The following is a 26,837-nucleotide window of genomic DNA, read 5'->3' on the forward strand; positions in this document are numbered from 1 at the left end:
TAGAGAGCGTTGCAGTAGTCAAGACGGGATGTAACCAGAGCGTGGACTACCGTGGCCAAGTCAGACTTCCTAAGGTACGGTCGCAGTTGGCGCACAAGTTTTAATTGTGCGAATGCTCCCCTGGTCACCGCCGAAACCATTATATGAGTAAACTTACCATATAATGCAGTTTTAACAATTTAGATCTAGCCTCAGTTGTATGTCCCACCACTCTGAGAGATTAAGTTTGTGGGTACATGTGATAGGCTTATTCTGGTTGTGCTGGTGTCTACCTTCAGATCATTTCCAACCTATTTATTTATCGTGTCAGGCAACCGAACAGTTGTATTACATTTTTGACAGAACAAACAAACAAACAAACATACAAAAGACACAGAGTTTGCAAACTTGGTAGTTGATTAAATGTCCTTTGGCCAGTATCTGGCCACTTGGAGTGCCTCTGGTGTTGCCACATGAAGGTCCTCCATTGTGCATGTAGCAGGGCTCAGGTTGCATTGCAGCAGGTGGCCAGTGGTTTGCTCTTCTCCACACTCACATGTCGTGGATTCCACTTTGTAGCCCCATTTCTTAAGGTTAGCTCTGCATCTCGTGGTGCCAGAGCGCAGTCTGTTCAGTGCCTTCCAAGTCGCCCAGTTTTCTGTGTGCCCAGGGGGGAGTCTCTCATTGGGTATCAACCATTGATTGAGGCTCTGGGTTTGAGCCTGCCATTCTGGACTCTTGCTTGCTGAGGTGTTTCAGTGAGTGTCTCTGTAGATCTTAGAAAACTATTTCTTGATTTAAGTCGTTGGCGTGCTGGCTGATACCCAAACAAGGGATGAGCTGGAGATGTCTCTGCCTTTCAGTATTGGCTGCTCCTTCCCGGCGGATGTCAGGTGGTGCAATACCGGCTAAGCAGTGTAATTTCTCCAGTGGTGTAGGGCGCAGACACCCCGTGATAATGCGGCATGTCTCATTAAGAGCCACATCCACTGTTTTAGCATGGTGAGATGTGTTCCACACTGGGCATGCATACTCAGCAGCAGAGTAGCATAGCGCAAGGGCAGATGTCTTCACTGCGTCTGGTTGTGATCCCCAGGTTGTGCCAGTAAGCTTTTGTATGATATTGTTTCTAGCACCCACTTTTTGCTTGATGTTCAGGCAGTGCTTCTTGTAGGTCAGAGCACTGTCCAGAGTGACTCCCAGGTATTTGGGTGCGTTGCAGTGCTCCAGTGGGATTTCCAACTTATGAAGACCCTAAGGTGAAACCCCTTAATGGAGATTTGCCATTGTCTTCTTCTGGGTACAAATAGAACATATGTCTAGAAATTATAGCTGCGCTAAGGTCAACTCACACCATGTCGATATTTGAAAGGTTTCTGGTACTGTTTCAAGATCATAATCTGAAGAGGATATTCTACACCAGTGGTTCACAACCTTTTTTTGATCAGGGACCATTTGAACAGGCACCACTTTGACCAGGGATCACTCTGCAAAATTATGTATGTTTTAAGGCACTATGGAGGTGCGATTGTAAGCCGCCTTGAGTCCCTCTCAGGGTATAGAAAGGTGGGATATAAATAAGGTAAATAAATAATAAAATTAATACCAAATGGGTTACGAATCGGCTTTTGGACAACTTTAGATTCGGTTTGGTTATTTGGAGTGCTGATTCAGAAAATTGCATTGGATAGACCGCATCAGCTATAGTTTCTGATACCGTACATATGCCATCCAGTAGTCACCATCTGCTTGCCCACAGAAAATAATATTTAATAATCTAGAGCTGATGTGGTAGTAGTAATCTTTCATGGTAGTCAACGTCTCCCCTCCTGACATCCTCGTTGCCTGGGCACTATAAGTGGGTTTCGTGAAACCAATTGCTCTCATTGCCATGTGGTTTCGAGTATATTCTCACTGTGAACATCATCAGTAAAAAGTATTAATTTAAGCATGATTTTACTATTCTGAAAGCAAATCCTTATTCTTGAAGTATAAGTTATCGTATCACAAATGCCAAAAAGTCTGTTTTTAATAAGTCTTTGCTTAAATAAATTGACACTCCAGCATGTTCTCACTGGCTAGCTAACTGGATATATACTTTTGTCAGTATCTGAAAAACTAGGTAAATTTCCAAAAGTACCAATGGAGCTTAGCATGCAGGTTAAACTGAGGCGTTGTTCTGTACTCAAACATTTTGCCAAAAGTCATGTTCAGGGTTAAAGTAATTCAGATCTCCTGGGTCAAAAGAAGTGTCCTTCAAGCTGAGATTCACTAAACCCTCCTGAGAAAATATCCAAAGGTGAGAATTAAGTTAATTGAACAGAGATCTACATAGTAGATCTGGTGCAAGCAACACATACAGATGATTATTCTCTCATTTCAAATGTCATATCCATATCCTCAAGCAGTTTGTCAAAATTGTAAAACCTACAGAACACTTACCGAATGCAGCCATCCTATGCTATTTCTTACAAAATTTACTTTTAATAAAAGAGTAAAATGGATGGCCTTTTATTTATGAAATATATCTACACCAAGTAGTCTCCCTTTAGCCTAGTGTAGATGCTGTTATATGTCTATAATCCTGAGATCTTAAAAGTTTCCAAGAGGGTGAACATGTGCAGTTGAGTAGCTGGTAGCTTGATTACTAAGCTTGTATCAGATAGATTGTCTTTACAAATACATTTCTGCCGTTATTTGGTCCCTGAAATAGTGCTTCTAATATCATTGTGAAATTGCTTGTTCTCTGAAGATATTATTTTCATATTGGTTTGGCTGCAAAAGCTCTTGGATCTTATTTTGCATCTTACAGTGCAGGAGTTCAAGAGCATAAAGGCTTTTTTCAAAAATATTTCCTTGGCAAAATAGAACAGATGATAATATTTTATTTTCAAATAACTCCTCAGATTTATGCAGCACATAACTTTGGAGGAAAATACACTCAGAAGGCACTGGAGATGTTTTATTGGTTTCATTATCTTCCAAAATGGCTGAGTTTCATCCTTAAGTAAAAACAACTGTTTTCAATAGGAAAACTCCAAACCACACTTATTGATTTCCCAGGCTCCAGTTACCCAGACATTCCAAATACTAACTTTTAAAATGGTCATATCAAACAGTTCAGAACTTTACTGCCACATAGCTAGAAATTAAGTTGACTGTTTGCAAGAGGAAAACGTGCAGCCTGCAATCGGCTAAAGTCTTCTTGCCCTGTTCACAAAGGGAAAATCTGTTCATCAATGTTGAGGTTAAGAAATAGAAAATGACCCCAAGAGAGTGCATTAGTTTTGCTTTAATAACTTCCTTTTCATTGATTTTTAATAAAATGCAGATATTATGCACATTTTTTTCCCAAAAAGCAAAATAATTGACTGTGCATTCTGGTTTTCTTTTTAAAGAAAAAGATAATCTTGTAGAAAGCACAATCATATGCTGAACCTGACATACGAAAGCTACTTTTTTGTTATGAGAGGAGAATATCGTGTAAAATAATATTTTCTGAGAAAATTCATATGTTTCTACTTAAAAATCACTTGTTTAGACTTGGGACCAGTTTCAACATTTCCCTGGTTACATCTATAAATACATAAGATTGGATGACAGGAGGGAAGAAGTGTAAATCTCAAGTCCAAACAATAAAATATAGTTTTGTCCTAATGATTTTAATGCTATCTGGTGTATGTTTCCATATGTTTGTCAGAGAGACAGGCAGGCAGGCAGAAAGAGACATGCAGGGTGAAATCTCAGTCATATTCTTAACCCAATTCTTCATCAGTATCCTTCTGCATTGCTGTTATTTCTCCCAAATACAAGAGAAAGGAAGAGTGACTGTTCTCCTATATGAAAACAAGTTTCTGAGGATGAGGGCACTACTATAACTAAATTTATCCCCGATGATCCCAAAGACAAGAGTGAGAGGCATTTCTGAGTGTCCCACAGCAATGTATGGTGTCCATTTAAAAGGACACTGGGTCTATCAACATATGCCTGTCCTGAGTGTGTTTCCTGCTCCAATTACAGTTAGAGAAATACAGGCATTTTGGTTAACAAAGCCTTTAACAGTGCCCTTTCAATCCCAATCAGCCCTGCTTTCCCCCCAATCGTCTGTTTAACAGGAAAGATTATTTTAAGACCATTGAGAGAATGGAAGAATACAGTGTTTTATTGTTGCAGAACAATGATCTGCAGTACCTACCTAATCTAAAGCTTGAGATGGAAAAGAATGGACTTCATCTCTAGCCCATCCCCTTGAAGCTGTGTGCTTGCCTACAAAAGGCAAAGTGAACAGCAGCTGCCTCCAGAATTCCTTACTGAGCACACATGGACAACAAAACAGAAAGAAAGGGGAGAAAGATATAAGCTTCCATCATCAAGTCTCCTTAGCATGTTTTAAAAAAAGCATAGATCAGTACGTTTGTTCACCCAAATGGAAAACTTTAAAAAGCTGGAGGCAAATGCAATCCCTGGATACATTTTAGAAGGAGCTCTCGAATCTTCTCAAGAAGGTTCACAATTGTCTTACTTACTTATGCAAGGCTTACCTGACCTTGTTGTTTCGTTTCCTGTATGCATATATAGTTAATTTTGGATAAAAGGTTTGTTGAAACGTGTTGAGTTACTCTTTTTCCTTTGTGGTGCAGGAATCATTTTATTTTCATGCTATTTTAACCTGTGGTACCAAAGTTTCTGTTAAAGAAGTAAGGCCCAGAAATACATTTCCTTGGTGAACAGTGGTATGCCTGTATTGGAAGATGGTCAGAGAGGGATCAGTTACAATAAAGCAGAGGATCTAAATGAGATTCCCAAGAAACTCTTCTTTGTGCTGTACGTAGAGAGCAATGGATGCACACCAGAAAACAAATAAAAAAACAAAAATAAACCCAGAACTTGGAGTTAATATCCTCATGATTCATGGACTGTAGGGCTAACCAGCCCATAACTTTCTAACCATTGTGGCCAACTGGGCTATTGTTAACTCCTAGCTTCCTAAAGGCTGCTAGGAGACCCATAAAGCCGTAACTTAGCAATGAATGTTTTCATTCCTCTCGTTGAAAATGGCAACTTGTATAAAACCACACAAGCTGTGTGCCTGTTCCCATAACATTTTATATTACATCTTGGCACAAGAGCATTTGTCTTCTAGTTGCATGAAAGGAAGGCTTGAAATCCTTTCTCCCCCAAAAGCAAATCCTGCAACATTGGTGTGTTTACACACATCCTCTCTGCCAAAGCCGGCAACCTCCTTTGCGTCACTAATGAAATCATCTTGGGTTGTTGTACAGACTATCCATCCTTTCTACTTTTAAAACTATTTTTTTTTCAAACTGCTGCTTTGTTTCTTTGACATCTGTCATTGACTTGTTTGGATCATGTTTGGGTGCAGTTTTCTTAAAGGAAAATTCCTCTATCTTTCTTTTCCTTTTCTTTTTATCTCCCCCCCTTTACCCTTTTCTTGCAGTTACACCTGCCGCCACTTGCGGAGATATGTGTATGTCTTGGACAAATTGTATTTCCCCCACTCCCACTGCTCTACGCTGCAGCATTGCTTCTCGACCCTCAGTGACAATGGAGAGGAGCTGTTGTCTTTAACCTGTTCTCACATTCTCAGATCCTATGCTTCCAGGTTATTAACCTCTGCTCTCCATTTACTGCATGCTGCATGCTCTACGTGACCGGTCTCTGCATGCTGATGGGAATAGATGGGTGGAGGGAGGCCTGGCCCTGGATTGCAGTTACCCTATACGCTAATGTATACGTTTAGAAATGGTCCAATTAATCCATGGGGCAATGTGAGTACTGTATCTTAACTATTATCAAAAAAAGGAACAATCCCTTTCTCGGGCGAAAAAACGGAAGCTATCAGTTCCAGGAGAACATAAAAGAAGCACCAAACCCCTCTACTCTCTCCATCATGGGGATTATTCTGGACGTTTTGGATGCCTGCACAAGGAAATGGTGGTGGTGGTGGCCAAAGGTGTCTGGCCCCCTGGGACAGCATTGGTGGTTTCCCCTCTCCATGGAATGACCCTTAATTTATTCACAGCTCATATCAAAAGCCATAATTTTGGCCCCAAAACCTATCCTCGACTTATACATGAGGTTGACTGATACATGCATAGATACAGTAACTATTTGCTAATTAACACTGTTCTGTCACACCCTGGGCCTGTAAATAATTGTCTTTAGAACAGGACATACAATCTTTGCCCAGCGGGAAGCCCAAGGAGAAGTTCTCAGAGGTTTTCCACCACAAATGATCTTTAGATGGCTTGTGAAGTATAACAAAGTCTTTTATTAATGAACAATCAAACAGAAACTTCTCTTGTCTTCAGTAAAGCTAAAGAAATGCTTCCAAGCTTTATGCAACTGGTGACTTCCTAATCTTGCCCACGAAGGACAGGCAACTGTCTTCAATAACTTCTTCTTTACTTTAAATGGAAAATCCCCTTTTTAACTTCTTCCAGGCTGACTGTAATCTAACCCTTACTGATGTGGGCTCCGCTACCGGGTCGAACTGCTTCTCGAACGCCGAGTGGACCTACCAGTAAAGGCTTAGATGTTCTCCAGCTGGAGTTCTTTGGTCTTTAGGGCTGTTTCCCTGGAAATCTTTGGAGACTCTTAAGACTGTTCTCCCCTGGAAAGTCTTGGATGCTCTTAAGACTGTTTCCCCCCCGGAAGGTCTTAAGGGTTGAAGCTTTTGCACAGGGGAAGCTTGCACACGTCCTGTACATTAGCTTTCCTTGCTGAGACTGACTAAAAAATGGCTCCCTTCCCAATTGCCCTGAGCAAGGGGTGGGACCAAAACTTAACGATGATGGACACAAAGCCTGCCCTATGACTGCAACCAAAAGAAGCCACCTATCTGCAGAGTCCCTGAAACCTGGGACTGCAAACAAACATTTAATACAAAGCAAATAAAATTGGAGCTCCTGGTACAGCCGTACCAGAACAAACACTCCTTTTGTAACTTATAATACCTGAAGTACTGTTTTCACAGGTCTTACCTTGTTCCACAATAAATCATGTGGAGTCAGTTTTCCAGAGGTTTCGCAAGTGTTTCATACCCAGTGCTTTATAGTGCCTATCTTGGTATCTTTTCATATTACTCAATTATAACATAATGATGCTACTTAAGTCCATAGTAACATTAATAATAATAATAATAATAATAATAATAATAATAATTTATTTATACCCTGCTACCATCTCCCCGAAGGGACTCGGGGTGACTTACAAGAGCACATTCAAAGTTCCAGACATAAAACAAGCAATACATACGCATCTAAAACAACAGCATAAATCCACAAACAATAAACAGACATAAAACCTCAACTAGTAAAAATTTAAAATTCATAAAACAAAGTAGAGCCTGCGGGTAAAACATTATGTGATATTTTAGGATTTGCAGTGTAGAGCGAGATACAGATTGAGTATCTCTTATCTGAATGCTTTGGATTGGAAATATTTTGGAATAACCATATTTGCATATCTGTACATTATATGATATTGTGGAAATGGAATAGAAGTCTAAATATGAAAGTATATTTCATATACCCCTTATACACATATACTGAAACTAATTGCATACAACATTATGAATAATTTTTGTATGAAACCAAATTTCTGTATATTGAACCATCAGAAATCATCAGTCACCCATATGGATAATTCTGGATTTTGGAGGATTTTGGAATCCCAAATAAGGGATGCTGTAATTAGAATTCTCGCCGAGAGAACTCCAGTTTGTTGTTTTTCTTATCATGTTTCTACAGTATTTTGCCAGAACCGTTAAAATGGAATCATATTGCTATAACCGTGTAGTGTGAAAAGCCCCTTAGAGAACCTTTCCTGTATCAGATTGTTTCAAACCAAAATGTTTTGGGGCATAGTCTTTAGTGTGTAATTAAAATTGCACAGGAATCTCAGTAGCTTTCATTCATCTTCTCATCCATATGAAGTAAATTTCCATGAGATTTTATGGTTTCCTGAAGCATTTTATTTTGAAATCATATTATATATGAATTTTAATGTGAACCATGGAGCCCCCAGTGGTGCAGCAGGTTAAACCCCTGTGCCGGCAGGACTGAAGATCGACAGGTCGCAGGTTCGAATCCAGGGAGAGGCGGATGAGTTCCCTCTATCAGCTCCAGCTCCTCATGCGGGGACATGAGAGAAGCCTCCCACAAGGATGATAAAAACATCAAATTATCCAGGCGTCCCCTGGGCAACGTCCTTGCAGACGGCCAATTCTCTCACACCAGGAGTCACTCCTGACACGACAAAAAAAAGTGAACCATTTGTAGATTGTATTATATCAACTATTAAAATAAGTACATTTGAAGACCATTGCTTTAGGACAGGAGTCAGGGAAGTTAGGCCCCTGGTAGTAAGGCCAAGGAAGTATGGCCTCACTACCATCCCATTCTTTTTTAGCCTGCCCTGTTATTGATTGCATGGTATCTATCAGTGTGAGAAGCACACTGCACTTTTTGTAAGTGTCCATTGTAAACATGTGGGCATTAAGTGGAAAGATCCAACTATGAGTAGGAAACTGGGACAAGGTCAACAGTCCATCATTCCTTCCCTATGGGGTCTTTTCATGCATATAGTGAGTCCTTGGTATCCACTGGAGTTTGGTTCTAGGGCCCCCATGTATACTAAAAATCCATTGATGCTGAGATCCATGGGTCTTGAGATCCTCATCAGTCCCCCAAACTTCATATTTATGGTGAGATTTGTGGGCAATTTTACCTGAACCATGTAAGTGGAGTAAAGCATCCACCTGCAGACATCTCCAGATACCTTTTACAGCAACATCCTTGCTCTGGAACAACGGAAAGTGGCACAACATTCGTTCTGATTACCATCTTGGTCAGGATACTTCCAATAAAGGCCTAAATATTCTAATGGTAATACATCTTTGTTCTTGGAAGCAAGATCTGCCCTGTTTGGTACTTGGGTGGAGAATTACTAAGGAATAATAGGTGCTGTAGGCTATATTTCAGAGGAAGGCAATTATAAACCGTCTTTGAGTATTCCTTGTCTAAGAATACCCTATAAAATTCATGGAGTATTGCTAGGTTGACAAGCAACTGGAAGGCACATATATACACAATACCAGAAGAGAAGTTCTGTTGAGGAGGAGGTGACTTGTGCAGGGACATTGAGAGTGCATTGGGCTTTTCAACCATGACAGTGAGTGGTTCATCAGTGCTGTTTAAACAGCTCCACTGGCTGCCAATAAGTTTCCGGTCCCAACTTAAAGTGCAGGTTATCACCTATAAAGCTCAAACGGTTCAGGACCTGCACCGGGACTGGCGCAGCTGGCTGGGAGTCAGCTGCATTAAGATCACTACTGACCGAAAGGTTAAGCGTTCGAAGCCAGCCCGGGTCGGAGTGAGCTCCTGACCAAAATTGTGTAGCTTGTTGTCAACCTTTGCAGCTCTGTCAAGTAGGAAAATTAGGTACCACGTTGTGGGGAGGCTAAATTAGCTGATTTACAAGGCCATAAAAAATCTCCAGGAAGTATGCAAAGAATGAGGAAGCGACAGGTCCCCTGGTGACCAGAAGTTGGAAAGTTAAATAGCCTCTGAGTGTCTGTCTATATATGTTGTGTGTCTATGGCATTGAATGTTGGCCATGTATATGTACATTGTAATCCGCCCTGAGTCCTCTGCAGGGTGAGAAGGGCGGAATATAAATACTGTAAATAAATAAATAAATAAATAAATAAATAAATAAATATCTTTGTGACCGCATCCTCCCCTACAGGCCCACACGGTTCTTAAGATCTTTAGGGTATGCTCTTATCTTGCTCCCACCCTCATCTCAGGTTGGTGCGGACGAGGGAAAGGGCTTTCTTGGTGGTGGCCCCTCATCTCTGGAACTCCCTCCCCAGGGAGATTAGGCTGGCACCCTCCTTATCCACATTCTGTAAGGAACTAAAGCTGTTAATGTTTCGCTGTGCATTCTATTGACGATTTCTTGACAGATGGTCCCTAACCATGACCTGAATTCAAGTTCCTATATTTGATAATTCCTCCTCCTCCTCCTCCTCCTCCTCCTCCTCCTCCTCCTCTTCTTCTTCTTCTGTAGAACCCCACAGTCGCCACTCAAAATGGCAGTTCCTTCTCTCTTCTACCTTCTCGTTAGCATCTAGGACTAGATATATCAACAAGTGATTTGATATCATGTTAGTTGTCTCAATCTAGTCTTTTGACTGTTTCCTGTAGGAGAAGCTTGTGATGATGTCATATCTGAGGATTGAGACTTAGACATTAGACTCCTTATGGATAAACAGAAGGAAGTATGGCCTCAGTACTCATTGTTAGCTGCCCTGTTATTGTTTGCATGGTATCTATCTGTGTGAGAAGCACATTGCACTTATTTGTAAGTGTCCATGATAAACATGCAGGCATTAAGTGGAAAGATCTAGCTGACAGTATGAAACAGACAAGGTCAATTTATTTTATTTATTTATTTACAGTATTTCTATACTGCTTTTCTCACCCCTAGGGGGACTCAAATCAGTCAACAATTCATCATTACTTCCTTTCAGCTTCTGGAGTCTTTTCACGCATACAATGAGTGGGAGCCACTGAAGTTTGGTTCTAGGACTCCCACATATACCAAAATCCATGGATGCTGAAGTCCCATTATAAATAGGCAATCAAATGGTATCTGTAGCGAAATTGCTACTCTATGTTAAATTTTTGGTGTATAGCTCTATGTTTACATATGGCAGATAGGGAAGAATAGGCACAGACAGGGTAGAAACAGTAGAGATAGGATTCATTTGCATATGGAAGCCGATTGGTCATATGCAGATTAGCGTAGGCCCAGGATTTGAAAAAGTTGCTAGGCCAAAATGACAGTTGGGAAGAGCAGAGCTAAACATTCAAAGGGGAAGAGCCAAGGTTTTAAAAATAGTAAGTTAGAGAGACAAAAGAGTTAGTTAGGAATTGCTGTTTGTGAGGAGAGTTGGGGATTCCTGTTTGTGAGAGACAGTTAGGAACTTCTGTGAGAGCAAAGAGTTAGGAACTCCTGTTAGAAATAAGCAGTTATGAAGAGGTGTTAAAGACTTCTGATATATAGAAGCAGTTAGTTAAATAGAGCTCAAGTTTTAGGAACATAAAGAAAGCCAGTGGTGCTTTAGTCAGAATATAATTTCAGTCAAGAGTGTGTAAAGCAAGTAACATGTTTGTGAGTGTGAAACATTGAAAGTCTATTTCAGAAAAGTAAACCAAGTATATTATACTGACTGTAAGCCTCAAGATTGCAACAAAACGCAAATGTAACTTACAAGCGTTGGAGCCAGAAGTTATAAATAAACTGTGTTACTTCGTTATACAGAAGTGTGTCTCAGTGCCTGTACAGTATCCCTTATATAAAATGGCAAAGCCATAGTTTGCATTATTTTTAAATTGTTTTCAATCTGTGGATGGTGGAATCCATGGATGCAGAATCTGTGGATACAGAGGACCAGCTGTAGAACATAGCAAATGGACTAGCATGCAGAAAGAGGGGAAATGATGCTCAATGTATTGCTTTGTGCACTGACAAACTCAACAGTGATCATAAGCAGGTTGTGTTTTAGGTTGGGTTTCAAAGCAAGCAGTTGCTATTCTAGGAATGATAGATTGTTGATAGTTTCCTGGTCCAAACTTGACAAATGACTTAATAGTGGCTGAAGAACAGAAAACTACAATAGAATTAATTGCCAATATTTAGAAGAGTCCACTAATTAAGCGGAAATTCCCAAGAGATAATCTGGATAAAGATTTAAAAAAAGAAGAAAAAAGAATAGCATTTCTGAACCACCTTTCCAATTTGTGAAAATGCCCAAGGCAATGTGCATTAAAAAGTCTACCGTGAAGAACAAAGCACAGTATAGTTTTCCTGTATAAAATGGTGCATTTAAATTCATGCTACACTGGCTTTACATGTCCTTTAATGTTTTATGACTGGTGCCAGAATTTTTGGGGTTGCAAGGAAAAATTGCACAACAGAATTTGACCAGAATATGGAAACTATCCAGAATGGAAAGAACAGTATTCTGGCTATGCAAGCCTATAATGGCACAGAGACCACACAGTAAACATAAATAAAACCAGCTTGATTGTCAAGGGAAGGAGAAAAATGTGTCATGCAATTTCTTTTCTCAGGGAAAACAACAAAACAGCATAGTAAATAGTCAGTAATGATTGATGTGCAGCTGAGGAGTCCACGCAAATATGGAGAGCCTGGATAAGAGTTTTCCAAGCTGTTCAGGTTAAAAACATAAGCAGTGTTATTCAAAAAACCTACATAGAAATTAAATTTTACTGGGTTGGTCAGTGATGTAGTTCGAGGACTGGATCACAAGCCTGATCTGCAAACATGTCTAGAGAGAACATATTTTTTCAGTCATGTATAAGGCAGGAGTAGAAAGCAGCAGCAAGTACAGCAATCCATTAACAACCAAATCTGTGAATGCCTAACTCACAAAAGTGGAGGGATGGCTATGGTTAATATCCAAAAGCCTGTGTAAATGAAAAATTATTTGTGTTGTCGAAGGCTTTCATGACCGGAATCACTGGGTTGCTGTGAGTTTTCCAGACAGTATGGCCATATTCCAGAAGTATTCTCTCCTGATGTTTCACCCACATCTATGTCAGCCATCCTCAGAGGTTGTATGGTCTGTTAGAAACTAGGCACTCAAAAAACAGGGGAATTCCAGACATGAAACAATCAAGGTCAACTAACATCGCCTAACAAAGGATTCCTCCAGGCAGGAAGCAGCCAATCTTTGAAGCTCATTGCTAATCAGTGTGGCCATTTGCAAAATACACACCTGCCCCAAGTAGACAAGAGCTTTTTCTCCCACATTCCACAGATATATAAGCCTCACTTAGTTTCTAACAGATCTCACAACCTTTGAGGATGCCTGCCATAGATGTGGGTGAAACATCAGGAGAGAATGCTTCTGGAACATGGCCATACAGCCTGGGAAACTCATAGCAACCCAAAAAAACATATCTGTTTACCAGTGGAAGGAAAGTGGAGACCAGGGCTGTCTAGCCTCCTGAGAAAAAGAATTCCACGGTCTGGGAGCAGCCACCAAGAGGGCCATCATGTGTCCTCACTAAACCTGCTTGTGGTAGTGACGGGACCAAAAGAACACCTTCTCTTGAGGATAGCTTTGTTGCTGGAAATGTCAGATGTTAAAAGGGAGCACCAGGCATAGCAGCCATACCTATTGACCTCCGTTCTTGTTCCCGCCAGAAGAAACAATATTGATTGAGCTGGGGCCAGCAGGGACATGTAGCTAGAGAGGAAGCCTTTGAACGACATTTGACAGGGAGCCACCAAATGAGGAAAGGTGCATCTCCTTGCTAACCTTAGCCAGTACTCTGGTGTGGTCCTCAAGTGATTCCGTGAGTTCAAAAAGTCTTCCCCAGCATATGTTAGCAGCACATTACTAAAGACGCTGTAGTTAGAAAAATTGTGAATAATACAGATGAATGGAAGGAAAATGAAAAGAATCCGAGAACAGTGTTGTTAACGGCTGGCTGCAAGGCTAATAATAGCAAAATATTGGAAAGGAGAGGTGGAAATTAAGATAGAAGAATGGTACAAGGAAATTTGGAAATTAGCAATAAATGATAAATTAGTATGTAATCTAAAGTTTTAAAAGGCCTAAGGAAGGACAATGATTTTGAAAATATATGGAAATGGGTTGTTGTAGGTTTTTTCGGGCTATATGGCCATGTTCTAGAGGCATTCTCTCCTGACGTTTCGCTTGCATCTATGGCAAGCATCCTCAGAGGTAGTGAGGTCTGTTGAAACTAGGAAAAAGGGTTTATATATCTGTGGAATGACCAGGGTGGGACAAAGGACTCATGTCTGCTGGAGCTAGGTGTGAATGTCTCAACTGACCACCTTGATTAGCATTTGATTGCCTGGCAGTGCCTGGGGCAATCTTTTGTTGAGAGGCCATCAAATGCTAATCAAGGTGGTCAGTTGAAACATTCACACCTAGCTCCAGCAGACAAGAGTCCTTTGTCCCACCCTGGTCATTCCACAGATATATAAACCCTTTTTCCTAGTTCCAACAGACCTCACTACCTCTGAGGATGCTTGCCATAGATGCAGGCGAAACGTCAGGAGAGAATGCCTCTAGAACATGGCCATATAGCCCAAAAAAACCTACAACAACCCAGTGATTCCGGCCATGAAAGCCTTCGACAATATATAGAAAATATTTATTGAGGAAACATTAAGGAGAGACGATGGGGACCAACCCCCCCCAGAAGAAATGAGGTTCTGTTGGGAGCATAAAGAAAAGAAGAACTCAGGAGATGGGAAGCACAAGGGGTAGCTCAACTGGGGAAAGGAGAAGAAGTAATTATATGAATTATAGAGATTTTTTTTTGTAATGAAATGAATATAACTGCAATAAAATTATTTTTAAAAAAGAAAAATTGTGAAAAATAAATATTTTTCTTGCATCAAATATGAGAATTCAGCAGGAAGTATCTATTGAAGTGGTAGACATGGAACCTCAGGAGAGAAATACAAAATTTCTTGATGCTTGAGGTTCCCACGCCCACATTTGTTGGCAGAAAGAAAATGTAAGGAAGCTACTTGGAAGGAAAAGGCGTAAGGAGCCACTTTCTGTAGCCTCCATCACTTACCCTTGCAAATGTCTTCCAACCCAATTTCCTTTCTGTTTCAAAGGCTTGGAAGGACGTTAGAGCAGATTAGTATGTATTTTCAGAGGAAAGATGCCCATTCAGTATTTGAAGGATTATATTGCTCAGCCACGAACCGTTTTAGCAATGGTGCTGTCGTTCCTTGCCTTAATTTAGCAAAAGGACTACAGTCTACAATGAAGCATATGTCTCAGATTGTATGCTAAAGTTTGCTCTCATTGTGCCCTTTAGGTATTACCAGAAAAGGAGAAATGCCATCAAATGACTTTAATTATCTTAACTTCCTAATATACAACAGATTTCACTCTCTCTGAATTTTCTCTTTGATTCAAGCATGATCATGCCAGAGGCAAGGTATGGGGTTACGTTTCCAAAAATGATTTTACTGTACTTGCAGCTTTATTTCTGAGTGCCAAATGTAGAATGTTTTCCCCAAATGAGTCTTTCCCCCACTTTCCAGAGTCGCTGAGCACTTCTGTTCTGGCAGTCTGTTCAAGTATTCCTAATTTTCACTATTTTTATTAGGCCAGATGTGAACATTTTGTGCAAACTCCTTTTTCAGTACTAGGTGTATCTAGCCTTCCCCATCCTGAAGGCTCAAAGTGGGAAAGGAAAAATAAGAATAAGCAAAAGGGTAAGATTTCATCTTAATTCATTTCTATTTCTCCACCCTTTTCTGAGTCCCAGAGACCAGCCCAAACAGGTAAGATATAAAATATCTCAGTTTAGGCAGAGATTGGTGAATCTCCCATGGGAGTAGTTCCTACAAGTGGGAGGCAGCGTGGAAAATGATGCATAACGCAAGGCAATGCTGTCCTCACAGCACAATCATCGCTTTAATTTTGCTGTGTTAAAGGATATGATGCTTTTTAACTTTCTCAACGGATGCCATGGTGAAAGACATCACGGCAGACTTATTGTCACCAGTGTTTTTAAAGCTGGATTTCAAGTCTTGGGTGCCAAACAAGTTGCCGCCACTGGCTATGTAGCAGCTATCCTCATCTCAGTCACTGCCTACTCTTCGGTACATTCTCAACTACAGTCAGCGATCCATGCCCATGAATTTTGCATCCATCAACACAACTATCCATGGCCTAAACAAAATGTTAAGCACTAATTTTTGACATTATATATATATATAATACCATTTTACTATTCCATTATATGTAATTGGACTTGAGCATTCAAGGATTTTGTGTGTCCTGGAACCAGATCCCAGTGGATATCAAAGGCCCACATGATACTCTCTTCGATCATCTGGAGAGGCCCTGCTCTCACTCCCGCCCCCTTCGTAGGTGCGATTGGTGGGGAGAGGGACAGGGCCTTCTCCTTGGTGGCCCCACGACTCTGGAACTCACTCCCCAAGGATATCAGACAAGCCCCCACAATAGCAGTCTTTAGCAGGAGCCTGAAAACGTGGCTGTTCCAGTGTGCCTTCCCTGAATAAGGAAACAATGCCCTGCTTTTATTAATTCTCTGCAATTGTCCTCAGAAGCACTTTACTACCCGTTGGGTTGGTCTCCCTACATTATCTTTTAAAACCCTCCTGCTTAGATGCATCCTACCTCTGTTCACCCAGCCATAGGATTTTAAATTCCGTGTGTTATTGTTTATATGTGAGTTATATTAATTGTACTGTTTTTTTTGCTTGCTGTTTTGTTTTTACTGATGTGTTGTTGGGCTTGGCCTCATGTAAGCCTCCCCAAGTCCCCTTGGGGAGATGGTGGCGGGGTATAAATAAAGTTTTATTATTATTATTACTCTGGTAGTCTAAAAAAACCCTCGTAGATTGTACTGTAATAGCTCCTCCTGTTTCCACTCAATTGCAGTTCATTCATATTTGTCATGGCTAAGGCACTTTATATTCGCTTTCTTGATGATAAGCAGTATTAATCTGTTGCAGCCACAGTGAAGTTGGTCTGCAAAGCTATTGTGCTATTAGGCTGTAACCCATCAGTGTTTACACCACACTGATTCTGCTGGTCTGCAAAGTGTCACAATCTATGTTGTGTAAACCAGCCATACTGTCTATTATGACCACAGCAACTACCCCTTGGTGACTTTTTAAAAATGAAATTGCTCTTAAACCACCTATTGGAGCCATAGCCATGTTTATCTGAATTCCTTTCTTCTTAGTGGAAGAGAAGGGCACTCAGGTGGCACAGTGGGTTAAACTGCTGAGCTGCTGAACTTGCTGACCAAAACGTTGGTGGTTCGAATCTAGAGAGCGGAGTGAGTTCCCACTGTTAGGCCCAGCTTCTGGTATCCTAGCAGTTCAAAAACATACAAAGGTGAATAGATCAATAGGTACAGCTTCTGCAGGAAGCTAACCGCATTGCATGCAGTCATGCCAGCCACATGACCTTGGAGACGTCTACGGACAATGCCAGTTCTTCGGCATTGGAGATGAGCGCCACCCCCCAGGGTCAAACTTGACTAGATTTAATGTCAGAGAAAACCTTTATCTTTACCTTAGTGAGTGATGACACTTCTAGATCCACCTCAGTTAATGAAACCTCTGGCAAAGAAACTCCTTTCTACGCAGTCTTTTTATGGCTGCTTAACACCTCTTTGTGTTCTCTGCCTAGCTGTGTTGGTTTTGGGAGGATAATGAATGAGAACTGGAGAAACACAGGGTTTTTGTTTCAGACTGCAGCATCATTTATACAGCAATGCAGTAAAGCTTGAACTTAGAATGAATGAGATTCCAGTCTATCAGATCCTACTGGAGCTGTGTGTGTGTGCCTTTCTACAAGAGGCAAAGTAAACAGCAGCTGCCGCCATGTCCTCTTAATTAATCTGTGTGAACAGCAAAACAGAGACAAAAAAGGGGGAAATAGATAAGCATGCTTCTCCCCAGCAAGCAACACCCCCCCCCCCAAAAAAAAACCCCAGTGTTTGAACATCAAATGAAAATCATATGAAGACGAAAGGAGGGTAAAAGAAGAAGACATTCTGGAAACAATTCATCAACATGGAAGATAGTGGTGTGGAATGAGCTCGGCCTACTTCCTTCATATCTAAGTCACTGAGATTCAGATTTGCCAAAATGTATAATGCCCATTGCTTGGTTATCCTCAAGTATGATTTTTTTTCAAGTCAGGAGCGACTTGAGAAACTGCAAGTCGTTTCTGGTGTGGGAAAACTGGCCGTCTGTAAGGAAGTTGCCCAAGGGATGCCCGGAAGTTTTGATGTTTTACAATCTTGTGGAAGGCTTCTCTCATGTCCCCGAATGGGGAGCTGGGGCTGACAGAGAGGGCTCAACCCGCTTTCCCTGGATTCGAACCGCGACCTGTCGGTCAGCAGTCCTGCCGGCACAAGGGTCTAACCCATTGCACCCCAGGGGCTCAGTGTCAAGTATGATATATCAAGTATAGTATAATGTCTGAAGGTTGGGTGGGGTTTTTTCTCCCCGTATAAATAAAAGAAAATCAGACTGAAACCTAATTCAGGAATTGCAAAGAAGCCTTAGAATATCATCTGACAACTTTTAAAAAACTGATAGCACTCTTACCTCTACAAAAATTAAATATTCCCCATCATACTCTCACCTAGCATCATAACAATACATTTCTGAAAATGAATTCAAGTTTATATATTCCAAAATTTTAACAAATGCTCTATTTTTGCGCATTGTTCTAGATAATATTTGTGGGTTGGTAATCTCTGTTGACAAATTCTTTTCTAATGTGAAAGAGTCTATTCAGTCTGGTCCTACTGCAGAGAAGTCAATTTCATTTTTCCAGTTGGCCTTCCCTCATTACGCAGTAAGCTTTTCTTTTTCATGGCACAGAAACAAGCAGTGCAATTTTCATGTAATTGCTTATTGAAAACGAAATGGAGCCTATGTATATAGGAATTACTGTAAAGTATGTTCACTGAGGTTCTTAAACTAAACATTTTAATATAAAACGAAACTCTGACCTCTTTATTAAATTGGGGTGAGGAGGGTGAAGGAGGAGGAGGAAATCATGGTATACTGAAAAGTAGTGGAATTGCGGCATGACAGCAGCGCTTCGTTATTTGTGAAACTTCACACTGATTCTCAAAATAACCGAATAGACTCAACAAAGAATAATGTGGTTTTAAAAAGCACTAATAATCACACTGCATTACTGATGTTACAGTATATTTCCACTTGAAACGAGTCTTGTTGAAAAGCTGGCAGAAGGGAAAGGATGCCCTTTTTGAGCACCTTTGCATCTACTCGTCCGTCATCCTGCCCCTCAGAGCTACCCTATAAATTGAGCTATGTTGTTGTTGTTTTCCTAGCATTATTTATTTATTTATTTACTCTATTTATATTATTTATTTACATCTTTTATATTCCACTTTTCTCACCCCGCAGGAGACTCAGGGCGGATTACAGTGTATACATATATGGCAAACATTCAATGCCAATTTTTGACATACAAACATATACAGACATAGACAGAGGCTATTTAACTTTTTGTGGCCGCCAGGGGAGCTGTCGCTTTCATCATCCATCTGCAATGCTGATGAAGCACCTCCGCATTCCCCGCATGCTTCCCCGCTGGAATGCTTTTCTGGAGTCTTCTTTATGGCCTCATAAATCAGTTAATTTAGCCTCCCCACACTCAGCCAGCTGCGCCACAATCCCGCCTTTCTCTACCCTGAAGGGGACTCAAGGTGGCTTTACAAATGGCAACTATTTGATGCATTTAGAGAACAAGCAATTAAATACATTTAAGTTAAAATTTAAAAATTTAAATTTAAGTTAAAAATGCATATTAAAACATATAAACATAATAATCACTATTAAAAACACGCCACCCACAATCGTAATCCGGGGCCGTTCCAAAAATCATTGCACATATTTCATAGCTATTTTTTTCACTGTAGTTTAATGTTTATTGCTATTTTCTGTTTATGAGTTTATTTATTGTTTGTATTACTATTGCTATTGTTTTTGTTGTTGTATTGTGGGCTCAGCCTCATGTAAGCCGCACCGAGTCCCTTGGGGAGATGGTAGCGGGGTACAAATTTATTATTATTATTATTATTATTATTATATTTAATTTTGCATCTGCAATACTTTCAGACCTCCACATTTGCTGGAGTTGGGGGCACAAAATGCCTTTGAAAGTGAAAATCTGTGAGTAAAAAAAATGCTGTATTTTTTCCAAGAGAAAACATCTCTAAGAATTTTCTAGGCCCTCTTGCATGATCCTTTGGTCAACTTCTACTGGAAGCTGACCAGAGAATTTCACTGAAGGAACTAGGAGAAATGTGCTGCCCAGGACTATTAAGTAGTAATAGTAGTAGTCGTAGTAGTAGTAATAGTAGTTTCTTGCCTTTTCTCATGGCTTGAGGTGGGGCACAACATAGTTAAAACACATCTTCCAGCATGGCTCCATGGTCAATTTCCTAGAGATAATATTTTCATCACGTACTTGAATAATCAAGGATAATCAAATCCATAAATGTCAAACTTGCAAATGTGGAGGTTCAAGTGTAATCACAGGCCTGTAGAGCAGCTTTCGACCATCACATGTTCATATTCTCTGATTCCTTGAACAGCTGAAAAATTAGAAGGAATGTCTACTTCTTGGTAAATGGGGATGGGGGGATGAGATGGCCAAGTGAGCACTTGGATGAAGAGAGTCACAATGGCAATCCAAAAATATGTTCTCTCAACATACCATAAAAACATACCATATCCCCTCTGGCTTGTCTACTGTTGTGGAGGTTCTTCACCCCCAACCCCTGTGGAAGTGGAGAAACAACAGTATTGTTGTTGGTTGATTGTTCTGCAGGAGGTTCCAAAGGACAGAGATTCCTTCATCAGTCCAAATCTTTCGTAGTCTAATATTTATCAAATGCAGCATTGTCTCCATGTTACATATTGCAAAACTGGATCAAGTCTTATGCTTGTGTCTCCTAAAACATTGGCCTGAAAAGTTGGTTATGAATCTCTCTTTCATATTAGATCATACATTTTTTTCTTTTGAGGCATCATACAGTATATGTTTTTGGTTGAGTACTGTAAATTAATTCTACCCATCATAGTCCTCCAGTAGTTTGATTTTTAGCTTCATAATGATGCTCTACACTACACAAACATCTAATAGCACTGACAGATGGAAAAGTCAAGTCTCTGCTAGTCATTATCTTTGTATATCCTTAGCAATTAAGTGGAAATTCATTCATGAGGCATATACCTTTCTAGTCTTTTAAGATACTTGAGCATAACTTCAGTTGCATAGTCTACATTTGTATGATTTCTTTGGAACTTTATTTTGCCTTTATAATAACAATACTGACACTAAATTCATCTTGGATTTCATTGACTTTATAGTATGTGTTAAAGTTTTTGTAACTTGGAGGAAAAGCAACATTTTTTTTTCATCTCAAGACTCTTCCTTAGTAGTTTTATTTCAGCATTTCAACAAACATATCAAGCATCCTCTGTGGAAATGAGATTAATTCCCCCATGACTTTAATACAATGTAAAATCTAATTAGTGCGTCACTTGGGCTCCAGACTTTTTGTTTTAAAGAAGTTATAACGATTGAAAAAAATCACACAACAATGCCAATTTAAATCTCGAGTCTGGTTGGCGTTCCCAGTTGGCTTGACATCTCTCTATATAATTTTGAAACTTATTTTTAAACTATGTACTCCTAACTTATTGCCATCCCCACCCATCGCTGCAGATAACTACTTGTGGACCTCTGTAAGCAGCGGGTTTTTTTTTTTAATGTCACAAAACAGCTCTGTTTTGCAATGTCAAATGCTTACTACCATGGTTAGGTTGGGGGGAAAAAGGAAAAGAGAAGGACGAGACTGCGGCCAAGGCTTTATCCAATATTTGGATGTTTAAACATGCCTTTGAGACTGTCTAGTCCCAATGGTCCGCAATTAATTACACAGCACTGTCATCCCATGCCCTTATTCTTTAGCTACAATATGCGCTATCCCATTCCCTTGTCTTGTTTACAGTTTGGCCATTGGCAGTAGTCACCATAGGTCATTGGGCATTGTTCTGAGTTTTATATTATTCTTTTATGTGCTATTGCTTTTACTTTTTTTGTATTGTCCCATGTGGTTTTTTGTTTTTGTTTTTTTTTTGCCTTGTTTTTAGGCACCTTGTGTCATATGTAAGCTGCCCCGAGTCCCTTCAGGGAGATGGAGGCGAGGTACAAAATTTAAGCTGTTGTTGTTGTCAGATCCACTTGCGTACCACACTTCTTTCCAAAGGAAATCCAATATAGCTCAATTTTCCTCCATTGTCTCTCTCAAAATGGCAACTGAAATCTGCTTGCTCATAATTAGAAGACTGGAAATCCTCTTCCAGTTGGTTGTAGGAGAAAAACATATTAAAACATTAGGAAAAACTTTAGGGCAACAAAAAAAGAAATTGAATTTATCCCCATCCTCTAGAACAGGGGTTCCCAATCTGTGGCCCGTGGACCACCAGTGGTCCGCAAGAACTCAAATATGGTTTGCCGCCTCACACCGTTGCAATGAGAGTGACTGATCTTGTGAAACCCTCTTATAGTGCCGAGGCAACAGGGATGTCGGGAGGGAAGAGGCTTTTTTTTTTTAGTTGTGTCCGGAGCGACTTGAGAAACTGCAAGTCGCTTCTGGTGTGAGAGAATTGGCCGTCTGCAAGGACATTGCCCAGGGGACGCCCGGATGATTTGATGTTTTTATCATCCTTGTGGGAGGCTTCTCTCATGTCCCTGCATGAAGAGCTGGTGCTGATCCGCCTCTCCCTGGATTTGAACCTGCGACCTGTCTGTCTTCAGTCCTGCCAGGACAGGTTTTACCCACAGCGCCACCGGGGGAAAAGGCTGACTACCCACAAAAGGGGTGTCTTCATTTTTAGGCCTGTTCCCGGGGTTATTTGGGGTGTTGATTCAGAAAATTGCATTGGATAGACCACATCAGATCTAGATTATTGAAAATGGTTTTCTGTGAGTGAGTAGATGGCGACTAGTGGATGGAATATGTTCTGTATCAGAAACTAGAGCTGATGTCTATCCAATTCAATTTTCCGAATCAGCTCCCCAAATACACAAACCGAATCTATCTGAAGTTTGCCAAAAACTGATTCATAACCCTTTTGGTATAATGTTGGAGAGTGGTCCTTGGTCAAAGTGGTCCCGGGTCAAGTAGTCCCTGGTCAAAAAAAGATTGCGAACCACTGATCTAGCAGGTGAAAACCTTTTTTAATTATTATTCAAACAGGACTTTGGCCACTAACTGTTTCAGATTGTTTCAAAAGATCTTTCCCTCTACCTTGTTGTGTTTGTAAAATACTTTTATACCATTTTACGTCAGTGCTTGATTGAAAATATTAGCTTTAATTGGTTCTTTAATGGAATAATGTATTGGGGTGTATTTTATTTTAATTCAAATCGTAATTTTTATTATGATTACAAGTGAAAATGCATTAGGGAGATGACATTTTTAAAAACTCTGTAAACATTCACCATTACAATTGCAGGGAAGGTAGATGACTTTGGCAAAAAGAGACTGTAAATTACAAAATGCATTTTTCCAAGTAACCATGAGAAGCAGGGAGACAACAAAAGGTCAGCTGCATTACAATATGCAAAGCAATGTAAAGTGAATCATATTTCCACAAATAGGCCTGTGTCAGTTGGAGTCTGGTTTTGGATGCAAAGTAAATTACTAGACCACATTTTTGTAATTTTTTAAATTAATTTAAAAAAAATATTTTTCAAATTGCATTTGCAGGTTACTAAGTGTAGTATTTTGTCAAGAATGTATAATGCTCCAAAAAATTAAAGACATAAACATTAGGAGATAAATTAAAACACAATAACATACATTGATATGTATACGTAGAGAACAACATCAGGATATAATAAAAGTGTCCAAATTATCTCAGATTATTTCTTGGGAAACATTTGAACATCCATCCTGCCACACCTTAAAAACAATTATGGAATTTAGTGTTTGAGTTCATGAAGAAGAAAATGGGACCCGGAACTCACATTAGGCATCGATTTAAATAAATAGCTATACTTATGTGTACATGTAATACTTCGCCTTGAAATATGTATTGGTTTTATAAAAGTTTTTTGATAAACTGTAGAGAAAATTGTCAATCTACCATCTATAAACACAAGCTGGCAAGTTAGAAGTATTTATTTATTTATTTATTTATTGTGTAAGAAGCAAGTTGAGGGTACAGTTAAAATGCATTTAAAAATTCAAAGTTTTAAAAACTTGGCATTATGCTAAATGTCCTTTGACCAGAAACTGGCCACTTGGAGTTCCTCTGGCGTCGCTGTGAGAAGGTCCTCCACTGTGCATATGGCAGAGCGCAGGTTGCATTGTAGTAGGTGGTTTGTAGTTTGCTCTTCTTGACACTCACATGTCGTAGATTCCACTTTGTGGTCCCATTTCTTAAGAGTCGTCGCAAACTCTGTTCCTGCGAGAGAAAACCTTGCTAGCATGTCCCTGACGTCACGAGACTCCGCCTCTCTCCCCGCCCCTTTCTCTGCCCCTTTCTCCATGCGAGCGTGGTTTTTCCTTTGCTAGGGCAGCATTGCCCGCATTTTCTCTCAGTTGGCAGAATTCAACTGAGAGAAAATGCGGGCAATGCTGCCCTAGCAAAGGAAAAACCACGCTCGCAAAGAGAAAGGGGTGGAGAAAGGGGCGGGGAGAGAGGCGCAGGCTCATGACGTCAGGGACTTGCTAGCAAGGGTTTCTCCAGCAGGAACCTAGTTTGCGACGGGCCTTAGGTTAGCTCTGCATCTTGTGATGCCAGAGCGCAACCTATTCAGCACCTTCCAGGCCACCCAGTCTTCTGTGTGCCCAGGGGGGAGTTTCTCATCTCAGTCACTGATTAAGGTGCCGGGTTTTAACTTGCCACTTTTGGATTCTTGCTTGCTGAGGCGTTCCTGCAAGAATCTCTCTCTTAGGAAGCTGTTTCTTGATTTAATCCATTGGCATGCCAGCTGATATCCAAACAGAGGATGGGCCGGAGTTGTCACTGCCTTGGTCCTTTCATTATTGGCTGCTACTTCCCAACTGATGTCAGGTGGTGCAATACCAGCTAAACAGTATAATCTCTGCAGTGGTGTGGGGCGTAGACATCCTGTGATAATGCGGCATGTCTCATTAAGAGCTACATCCACTGCTTTAACGTGATGTATTCCACACTGTGCATGCATATTCAGCAGCAGAGTAGCAGAGTGCAAGGGCAGATGATGATGATAATAATAATAACAATAATAATAATAATCCTTTATTTGTATCCCGCTACCATCTCCCGGAGGGCTTGGTGCAGCTTACAAGAGGCCGAGACCAAATACATCAGTAAAAACACAACAACAATACAACAAAATGAACTCAAAACAAAGCAATAAACATTAATGAAACACAACAACGCATTAAAATCCAAGGAAGGGCCAAATGTAATAGTTAAAATTAAAAATATGCTGGGCGTGACCAGGTGAAAAGGGTAGGTATTTGGAGGGAGATGGGGCATTGTATCTGATTGTGATCCCCACGTTAGTTAGAAGCGATATATAACCTTTTCTTAGTTTAATTATTGTAGCGGTAGTAGGTTAATTGTGGAGTGTGTATATTTACGTTGTTGTTGTTGTTGTTGTTGTTGGATTGTGACATTTGTTATGTTTTTATGTTACTTTTCTTTATGTGTATCCATAATGTAATTTTATGTAGTAAAAATATATTTATTAATATACTTTTTAATTCTAAAATACAGTTCTTTGGTCCCAGAACAATGTTGAATTAAATGTAACCATGTGACATATGTGTCCTCCTGGACTGTTTTACAACATTACTCCCTTAGGCTGCCTTTATTGGTCAAAAATGTTTAAAAAAATACAGTGAATTATCTGTTTTGAAAACAAGGAATAACAAATCCTGAAACATTGCACCCTACTATTTAACATAAAATAATAGTTTTTTTCCAAACCAGAAGTGGGATATTTTGCTACCACTGGCTTTCGTTTCTTTCTTTCTACTGGGGGCATTTTTGGTAGTCTGTGCAGCTCCTGAGTAGCCATAGAGGCAGACCATTGGACCCCAGACATGTCAGCTTTGATCAAGAGTTTACTAAATCTCTGGAATGAATTGTCTAGAAAAGTAGGCTTGCTTTATTCTGCCTCCACTGAATGAGATGAAGGGCTTGTCTAAATGAATAGTCTATAAATTATTATGTCAGGACTAAGCCTCTAAAATGTTACGCACATTTCACAGTAGTGCATATGGGAATTGCATTTGTGGTTTGAGGATATCATTAGACCTGCTTTTTATGTAAGATCTCCATTTTAAACTACTGCAGGCATGGTGCTAAATAAAATCTCTGCCTTTGGGGGCCATATACCTTGTGATATATGGACCACAAGAAAGAGAAGCTACAATCCATAAACCAAGAACTCAAGTACAGTCTTGGAGCTATCATTCAGGCCACTGGGGATATTCAAGAATACTCTGAAGAGTGTGGTTTGATAGAGTATCACCCGAATCCTAGAAATAAAGCCTAGCATATGGAAAAATCTGCTGTTTTTCTTGGATGTGTAAGAAGGAATTGTTGAGTTCAGAGTGGTGGCTAGTTAAGTAGAGGCTGAAGTGGCAGGTCTTCCGTTTGGAAGCACAGTAGGCCCTTCATGCCCATGACTTCTCCATCCATGGATTGAAAATATTTAAAAAAAAACATTGTATATAATGTGATAAACATCCATGGATGTTGGTGTCCATGGGTCCTGGAAGCAAATCCCAACATGTACCAAGAGCCATTGCACTTCTGAATACATTCCAGCTTCAAACTTTTAAGGTGGCAAGGATGATCAAGGATGTTTCAGGAAACTGTCTTACCCACTGGGGATGCAGTGGTGAGGATGGAACTTAGTTCAGGCATTTATGTTCTAGTTGTCTCTGGCACATACTACTCATGGTGTAACTTTTCAAGGGATTCTACAACCATCAGCTGTCCCCAAATGGAGTTGACCATTTTCTGAACACAACAAGTTGATTGGATCATATTGTATAGATACAAATATCACTTTCATTTTGGTTCCAAACGCTATTCTAAGTCCATTGGATAGAATCATATAACTGGAAGAGACCATAAGGACCATCCAGACCAACCCGCACAAATATACCACTGTTGAGCCACTCTTAGCAGGGTGCACTTCC

At 40.2% G+C, this 26,837-nt stretch overlaps 1 protein-coding gene across 3 annotated transcripts in view; it reads left to right on the forward strand.

Moving 5' to 3' along the window:
• Positions 1-26,837, forward strand: part of DYM (dymeclin) — a 258,206-nt gene that overhangs the window by 144,756 nt on the left and 86,613 nt on the right. For 2 of the 3 annotated variants that reach the window (XM_060761240.2, XM_060761241.2), the window contains exon 15: positions 5,438-5,602. The exons of the other annotated variant lie outside the window; for it this stretch is intronic. In XM_060761240.2, the coding sequence (XP_060617223.2) occupies positions 5,438-5,602 (165 nt within the window). The remainder of the gene's footprint in view (positions 1-5,437; positions 5,603-26,837) is intronic. 3 annotated transcript variants of the gene reach the window in all.

Source organism: Anolis sagrei, chromosome 2 (assembly GCF_037176765.1).
Source record: "Anolis sagrei isolate rAnoSag1 chromosome 2, rAnoSag1.mat, whole genome shotgun sequence".
NCBI lineage: Eukaryota > Metazoa > Chordata > Lepidosauria > Squamata > Dactyloidae > Anolis > Anolis sagrei.